The following is an 8,675-nucleotide window of genomic DNA, read 5'->3' as shown; positions in this document are numbered from 1 at the left end:
CTCGGAGAGTGCTCCGCAGAGAGGAGGTAGTGAGCCCGGCGCTTAGCCAGGCGCGCTAAAACGGCTCATTATGAGAACACGTCGGCATCCGTGAGACATACGCTAATGCCTAACGCTATCAGCCGCTCTCCTTAGACCCTATTAATAATAACTAATGGCATCAATCTATGAGAAATTCGCGAACGAACGAAGGATCGAAACATTCACCACACAGGCACCTACGAATAAAATAGAATAGAGTATTGGGTACCTATTGGGTATTGGATGGCAAAGCTAAGGGAGCACCTGCCTCCCTCGTAGGTTAAGGGAAGACCCTTCGTCCTCCCCAGAATGGGAACAATATTCATCCTTGCCAGTAGGGGAACACATGCCCTTCTCACCCATGAGGAACACCTGCAGGGAACGCCTTTCATCCTTGTCTGTAGGAATATATCTGTAGAGGAACACCATTTATCCCCGCCTCCAAGGGAACACCCCTCGCCCGCTCGTGATCAGCGCAGTACCTGCATTTGGCACGTTACCGGCGCATGGTGCTCGTTGTCCTTTAAACGTTCTACAAATGTAATGGTATATATTTAGCACACATTAATACGATATCATAATAACGGTTTGTGCAACAGACGCCTGTACCAAACACGAGAAAGACAAAAACAGCGGCATAAAATGATATCCATAAAACATTAACACTTCCTTTGGGACCGCAGTCGCGGGCACGTTTAAACGAGTCCACATATGAGCGCGTCACAAACTTCCAGTGAGAGCCGTTCCAAAGAACTTCAAAACCACTCACTAACAGATGAATGGCGAGTATGACCACTGGTGCTGTACAGAGTACCAGTATTTCGGTAAAATAGCGGGGACGGGATATGCAACGAGAACACCGATGAGCTCTGTGACGGCGATGGCCGTTATAATTCAGTGAGGACGACGGGCGACCTTCTAACCCACCGTCACATTCAGCAGTGCAGGCACCCCAGCGGCCCCGCTGGGCGGGCCACACACAACCCTCCATATCACACACTGCGAGGATAAACTGAGACCCGGGGAAATGGAGGCGGCCCGCGCTGGCTACAGCTCTAACTTACAGATGGCCCAATCTTAGTCCGCAGAGACCCCCGCCAGAGACCTCTAGGGCGTCCCGAACTAAACAGGTACCTAATATTGGACCGCGGAGAGACCCTGGCTAGAGACCTCGGGCGTCCCGAACTACACAGGTGGTGCTACTGTGTCAGCGCGGCCCAGACTAGATGGCCCTACCGGACGGTCCACCCTGCTCCCCCACACATCACATCTCACATCGCGGCCCTATTCTCTGTACCGGACATAATGTTCGGCTCCCGTCTGTAGCGAATCCTTACCTGAAGAGCTGGCTAACAAATACATCCCTGTGATGCCCGTCCCGCTGCACCGCCCGGCGCGGTCGGCGCGACCTCAGTCCTTGAGCATCATGACGCTGCGCGTGTACAGCTGGCCGACGGCGGCGGCGTTGTTGAGCCGCTGCATGGCGCGGTTGTAGATGGCTCCTCCGGCTCCGAGCCAGCCCTGGCCGCCCTCCAGGGCGCGCACCACCAGTCCGCGGCCGGCCGCCGGCGCCAGGCCGTCGCCGTCCTCCTCGTCTTCAGAGGAGTCGTCCAGGAACGAGACTGGCCGGGGAGCGGGCGGGTCAGTCACGGCCAGACCGGGCGCGGCACATAGTTCTACCACCACCAACACAATAGCGGGTGGGGACCCGCACCGCGTGACAGCAATGGAGGGTAGGTCATGGCGGCTTCTGTAGGCTAGAACGAACTTAGTGTCTATTGATCAATATTCACACAAATTAAAACATTGTTCATATTCCTGGATTCTCTATAAACAACTCATTTTCATCCCATCCTGGGATGCATTTGCAGTCAGTGTACAGGCAAGAACTAAGAAGCGCCATCCCGTTCCGACCATCAGTGGCAGCGTCCTCCCGTCCCACTCACACCCCCTCCCGTCCCGCTCACACCCTCCCTCCCGTTCCGCTCACCTCCGATGAAGTCCCTGAGGGCGTCGTTGACCTGGTCGGGCCTCTCGATGTGGATGTGCCGCCCGGCGTCGTCCACCAGCCGCACGTCGGCCTGCTGCAGGTGCGGCAGGCTGCGGTACATGGCGTCCACGGGCAGCGAGCCGTCTCGGCGGCCGAACAGCAGCAGACAGGGCACCGCCAGTCGGCCCGGCGGCGGCCGGCCGTTGGCCGCCGCGAACAGGCACCGCTGGTGGTTCAGCGGACCGTGCCAGTCCTCTGCCGGGTAGAGCGTGCAGTCAAAACAAACCCCGGCGAAATATTTTCCTTCAGTAGTTCGAATGGCCTGCCCCATTCTGCGCCCGACAGTTTATTTTCTATCGCGATCCCCCTCCCGCGACCCCACCACCCCCACCCTGGCGACAGCCGCCTGGGCGGCGGGCATCACTCAGCCGATAGCGCCGACCTCATCACATCCACAGTTCCACGAATTTCGCCGTCGCTCCGAAGAAGCGACCTACCACGTCACCATCTCAGTAATCACAAACACGCGGGGGCCGACCTTTGGCGGCGGGTATGCCCAGTGGTGACCGGGCGGGGTCTGCCCACTGGTGACCGGCAGGGTCTGCCCACTGGTGACCGACCCCCTCTGTCGGGGCCGCCGGTCGGGCCTCACCGGCTCGGGAGAAGGCGAACTGGTAGGCACGCAGGTCGTCGGCGCTCATCCTGCCGCGTTTGACCAGGTCGCCGTACTCGTGGGTGAGCACGTCCAGGTCGCCAGTACCAATCAGCTGCTCCGGCAGCCAGGGCAGCTGGTACAGGAAGGTGCGCCTGCGGGCCAGCCGTCAGGCGGTCAGCGCCGGCTCACCGCGGGTGCGCCGAGCGGAGCGGTAGATATCGTCCGGACTGGGCGCGGAGGCTCGTCACTCCGTATGGCCGCTAGGAACAGCGTGGAGGTTCACTAGCTCACATTTCACATGATCTACACTAGACATTAATTCTCAGAATGTCAGCTAAAAGTTGTAGCCGATGCATCAGCACTAACAACAGACTGGTTGAAGTAAATTTATTTAATTTGTCAAATACATACATCATGAAGACAATAACGGCCACCAAGTCTTACTGAGAAAGGTATCTGAATGTTTGCAGGCCGTCTTTTACAAAAAGTCACAAAGCCAGCCGACGCCCTCACCATTGTTTGGCCTTATGATGAAGCGAGTTGTGTAAAACGTCGAGTGTGATGTGCGGCAGCGGCTGCGAGATGGATATGAAGTCGGTAAAAGTGTGCGGCGCGCTGGCCACCAGGTGCCAGCCGAGCAGGGCGCCATGGCCGCTGCCGACCAGCACACACTGCTGCCGACCTGTCCGGGACAGAGGCACAGGGCCCCTTCAGCAACGGTAATCCCAACACACACAAAACCCACAGTCAGCAACGGGTACCCTGCACACACTGAGCCCCGTCAGCAGCGGGTACCCTGCAAACATTATCCCCGGCCCGTTCAACACCACACGGAAGGGGTTTGGAGCAGCGAAACGGTTCAGGCTGCATGTTGTAAACCAGAAGCGTGGCAACGCGACTCAGGAGGAACTGACACGGCGCTCGGAACTGACGGGCCAATCAACGAGGAAGCCCCGAGATCGCCATCGACAGCCCCCGTGTCTCACAGACCTGTATCTCACAGGTTCACACCTTACACAGGACCGTGATCCCCACAGATCCATGACTCACCTAGCGAAGCGATGAACTCTTGCAGAAGCGGCGTCAGCCGGTCGGGGCTGTACTGCGCCGAGCGCCGCGGTCCGTCAGAGTCGCCGTAGCCCGGCAGGTCCAGCGCCACCACCCTGCGGGGTAGCACCGGCTGTCACAGGGGGGCACCAGTCGAGGGAGGCAGCACGGACCAGCGGAGGCCAGAGGGGCAGAGGAAGGGCAGTCAATGCGCACAAAACTCCACGGGGATAAGTTAGTACTACCCAGTTCCTGTGTCTGGATGTCTGGATGTGTCCTTAGGTGTCCCGCGGTCCCGCAGCTCAACCCTGAAGGAGCCCGTGCCCCACAGAGCCACCCTGAAGGAGCCCGAGCCCCGCGGTGACCTTTGGCCGGTCGGCGGCTCGGCAGGCCCGACCAACCCGCGGCCTCGTGGCTGAGACGTGGCGCTGCACGTGCTCACGAGGCCACAGTTTACAGAGCGGTGGCGTTTGTCGGTGGCCGCGCGGTGATAAAAAGCCGCTGACGCGAGGGCGCCGACTCAGACACGTGTCAAACACTGTCGTCGCCGTGGCACCTGGCGCACCGTCAGCGATTACCGAACGGGCCGAGCCGGCTCGAAACGACGGAACACTGATACTTGGTTATAAGAAGCATGAAGTTTATTCAATTTCTAGATACAAGCTAGATACTTGATGTTCCGTCCGCGAATAATTGAACTAGGAAAAGAGCGTATCATAGGTACAGCTCTGATTAGGTACTACTGATTGGTGAAAGTTCCGCCATACTAAAGCACATACCAGCGTCCTAGACGAGGATAAGACACTAAATGAACGTCCTAGAGTCCTAGAGTCTTATGAATAGGAGCGACGACAAACGTGGAACAAAACGATTTTACTAGCAGGGACCCTCCCACCTTCAAAAAAGTTTATGAATTGACATGAAAGTGATGTCGCTCGGTTCAGAAAGAGCGAAAACGAATATCTACCAAATTTCACCGAAAAATATTCACCGGTTTTCAAGATATTAGACTTTTACTTTTGTTTACTTTTTTGGGATCTCCGCTGTTTCTAGCGACTTTATTTTAGAAGTGCGGCGTTTGCGGCAAATGTTGCGCGCAAATAGCATATACCACCGCGTGCTACAAAACGTTTTAGTCAAACTTAATAACGGACGTTCGAAAGCCTGATGACGTCATCAGATTCCCGTAATGGTTAAGAGATAGGGACCACGCTGGTCCCACCCTGCAAGTAAAGGGAAGAAATTTCTTGAACACCATAAAGCTGCGGGGGTTGCGACCAAGATAAATGGTGGTTTCTGAGCCTGGCCGCAAACTTGGCTATCTCAACTCAAAACTAATGTTAAAGGGACCCTCCCACCTTAACATTAGATTTGAGTTGAGATAGCCAAAATGGGGTCCCTGGCTCACAATTACCGGTTTCGGCACTCACAACATCGAGAAATGCCTTAAATCGGAAATATTGAATTTCAAAATTGCAGCATTTTGATTCAGAGGGGCTAATGCTTAGGAATACCCCTCTGAATGTGTGACGTCAGCGCAAATATCTAACGATTTTTAAATGTTTGACTAAAACGTTTTGTAGCACGCGGTGGTATATGCTATTTGCGCGCAACATCTGCCGCAAACGCCGCACTTCTAAAATAAAGTCGCTAGAAACAGCGGAGATCCCAAGAAAGTAAACAAAAGTAAAAGTCTAATATCTTGAAAACCGGTGAATATTTTTCGGTGAAATTTGGTAGATAATCGTTCTCGCTCTTTCTGAACCGAGCGACATCACTTTCATGCCAATTCATAAACTTTTTTGAAGGTGGGAGGGTCCCTTTAAGGTGGGAGGGTCCCTTTAACTGCATGCACATTGCACATCCAAAGGACGCAAAGGCACCGTTTTCTCACCATTCCGTTTTGGCGAATTCCCTCAGCTGCTCCTTCCACGAGTACCAGAACTCGGGGAAGCCGTGTAAGAAGAGCACCAGCCGCCTGGATCTGCGGCCGGCCGACACGTAATGCAGCTTGATGTTCTGCCGCCGGACAGAACAGGGGTTAGTTTGGTGGGTGTCAGACGGGACACGGTTAGAACGGTGAGCTGTCAGACAGGATAGAGTGTTAGAATGGTGAGCTGTCGGACAGGACAGGTAAGGTATTAGGACAGAATGCCTTTCGCGATGCGCGTTTTCTCACTTGCACATTGAACCGATTGTCACTAATGAAATATCAGCAGCTCATGCAATCAATAAGCAGTTTTCGGCATATGGCTCCTATCCGTGGTGAGCGGTTGTAGGTATCGGCCGTCGGGCCGGTTTGGACACTGCTCCCCGACGGCCCTGTGAGGCCGGGCGTCGGAATGGTCTCGCTGCACCATACCGTGCGACGTGCAAACTGACGCCTGACAGGTGCGCAGAATAGCCCGCTCCTCTCCGTTCCCCCAGCTCTCGCACCTGACACTGAGCGATTCACCTGCGCCCGACCTTCTAACCCCACTGACATTGCCACCTACCCGACCCTGACAAGGCCGTCTACCACCCAGCCCGACACAGACAGAGACACCGACATCGCCGGTGACGGGCCCACCACCGAACCCCCAGCCCCTGGACTTACCCTGATCTTCACCGAGCTGTGCTCGAGCCACCGGCTGGGCGGCAGGCCGCGCAGCAGCCGCTCGGGGGGCGGCGCCGGGCCGCCGCGCACCACGCGGCGCAGCAGGGCGCGGGCCGCGCACGCCGCCCCCACCAGCACGGCCACGGCCAGCACGGCCGCGTAGCTGAGCGCGTGGCTGGCGGCGGCCCAGAGGCGGTCACCGGCGGCGGCCGGCGTGTAGAACCGGCGCGGCATCCGGCCGTACACGAGCAGCGAGCACGTCGCCAGGCACGCGTTGGCCCACACTGAGACGGCGGCGGCGGCGGCCGAGCACGCGCCCGATAGCAGGCCGGCCATGGCGCCGGCAGCGGCGGCGGCGGGGCGCGTCGGACTGGGCGCCGGACGGACCGACGGACCGGGCGCAGCGGGAGCGGTCCACAGCGCGTCTGACGCACCCGGACGCACTGAGCGGGCTGTCCGGCCGCGCGGCTCACCCAGTGCCGCGGGCCGTCTGACCTTTGGTCGCCACCCCGCCGTCCACTGAAAACGGAACAGCTGAGAACGGGGAGAGGGTGAGCGTGAGCGACTCAGACAGAGGGGCGAGCTGACGGTCGACCTCAGCCCGTCCTTGGCTCAGAAAGGGCTGGACAGAGCTGGTTGCTGATTCGGCCTGTCGTGGACTCACCAGTCCTTTATTCGGCAGTAATTCCGGCTCTGTTGGTATTTGCCAGTCCGTCCTTCCCGAGCGGGGACCCTGAACACGCCCCTGGGTGGTCCGATGACACTGTTTAAACAGCTAGCGGGGCACCCGGTCAGACCAGGGTTGGGGGGGGGGGCAGCCCCTGACACCACTCGGAGATAAATGCATCAACATTGGCAGGTGTACCCCAGTGATTGCCAGCTGATCCAACAACAGGCTGCAGGCTTGTGGGAAAATGGGCACTATTCGACAAGTAAACGACGATAAACATTGACTGAAAGCGCCGATGTACGATCAGAAAATGTGAGTAACAACGGCAGTGCACGAAGAACGGATGTGTAAGTACCGTGAGTCGGAGACCAAATTATTTAAAACAGAGGCGCCGCGCGATGGGAGACATTTTATCTATTTTACGCCATAAAAACGATTCAATACCGTTTCCTATGTCTTGCTTTTAGCGTAGCGTGTCGGTGAAAGACAGACTGGAAGATCACTCGTAGCCTGTATAGATAAGTTACATCAAGAAGTGACAAATTAGATAACCAGTTGATAATGTTTGCTCGTTTCACGCGGGACAAATGTAAACACTGCGTGCACAAATATAAATACCATCACTCTGCAGTTATATGGTACCTATGTGGAGGGATGCTGACCTGTCAGGCTTGTTGATAGGTAACCGTACGTCAATCGATAGCGAATGTCTCACCGTACTAACAATGTGTCAGACTGGTCTCACTACATGACATATCGGTAGGTTTGGCGCATAAGACAACCATGGGCAGGATCTACGGCGATCTCAGGCAGTCACGAGGCTTGGCGGGCTCGCCGACAAAGTAACAGCGGACATCCGCTATTCTGGGCACTTCCAGGGTGCTCAGGGGCCAGCCCGGGTCGGTTCATCGGCCACCTGGCAGTGCATCACCTTTGTCTGCCCTCCAGCTCTGACGTCATCGATCTGGGACGACCGCCGGCGCCTCGTTCCAGCGGCAACAACCCACGGCCTCTGTGCGCGCGGCCAAAGTCCACAGCCGTGGCGCAGCAATCGGACCGAGACCCGCACCTCGGCGTCATCGCTCACCACGCCACCGCGTGGGAGGCAGCGCGTCACCGAACGCGCTACCCGGCCCCGAGGAGCGACAGCAACGTCCCGTTACTGTCCGGCTAGCCTGCGGCACTTGGCTGGTGGGCGCATTGCTCAGATTCGTTGTATTGTGCGAGTCCGTGTTTAGCATGGTGTGCCGTCAGTTTCCGTCGAGTTGAGATATGACGGCGGGGCTTACATGATAACGGTGGTGCCTGTCCGATACGCTGGCACGATATTCAGTGCCAGACCCCGGCAGTTCGATAACCTGAGTCCAAGACCTGGCAGTGTAAGGTGGAACGATGACTCGACTGGCCTACCAGATAACATGGGGGCGCTGCAGTCGAGTCACCCTCGCTGCCGTACCCCTTGGCCGTACCTACACACAACGGCCGACTGCGCAGTCACAGACCATAGAATAGCGATGTCAGGTGGGCTATAATATCGGACATATGAACGTAAGCATCGCAGACTGATACGTGATGGTAGCACAATTGCGTGCCAGCAATCTGCAAACGGCCGAGTGCCGATCTCTAATCTCAAGTGCTTAGAGGCCTTCAGAGTAGGATACGTGAGAGGCCTACGTGAGCTCAGGATTCGGATATA

General features: G+C 56.9%; 1 protein-coding gene across 1 annotated transcript; it reads right to left on the bottom strand.

Moving 5' to 3' along the window:
* Positions 1-556: 556 nt before the first annotated feature.
* LOC122387367 (epoxide hydrolase 4-like) lies at positions 557-6,974 on the bottom strand. The gene is made up of 7 exons (XM_043377496.1): positions 6,310-6,974; positions 5,608-5,732; positions 3,717-3,829; positions 3,180-3,348; positions 2,664-2,818; positions 2,012-2,266; positions 557-1,643 (listed from the first exon to the last, which is right to left on the bottom strand). The coding sequence occupies exons 1-7, from the start codon at positions 6,643-6,645 to the stop codon at positions 1,432-1,434; spliced, it is 1,365 nt and encodes a 454-aa protein (XP_043233431.1). The 5' UTR covers positions 6,646-6,974; the 3' UTR covers positions 557-1,431.
* Positions 6,975-8,675: the final 1,701 nt, after the last annotated feature.

This window comes from Amphibalanus amphitrite, unplaced genomic scaffold (genome assembly GCF_019059575.1).
Source record: "Amphibalanus amphitrite isolate SeventyFive unplaced genomic scaffold, NRLGWU_Aamphi_draft 000284F_arrow, whole genome shotgun sequence".
Lineage (NCBI taxonomy): Eukaryota > Metazoa > Arthropoda > Thecostraca > Balanomorpha > Balanidae > Amphibalanus > Amphibalanus amphitrite.
Note: the sequence above shows the minus strand (reverse complement) of the source record. Positions and strands in the feature narration are given on the sequence as shown.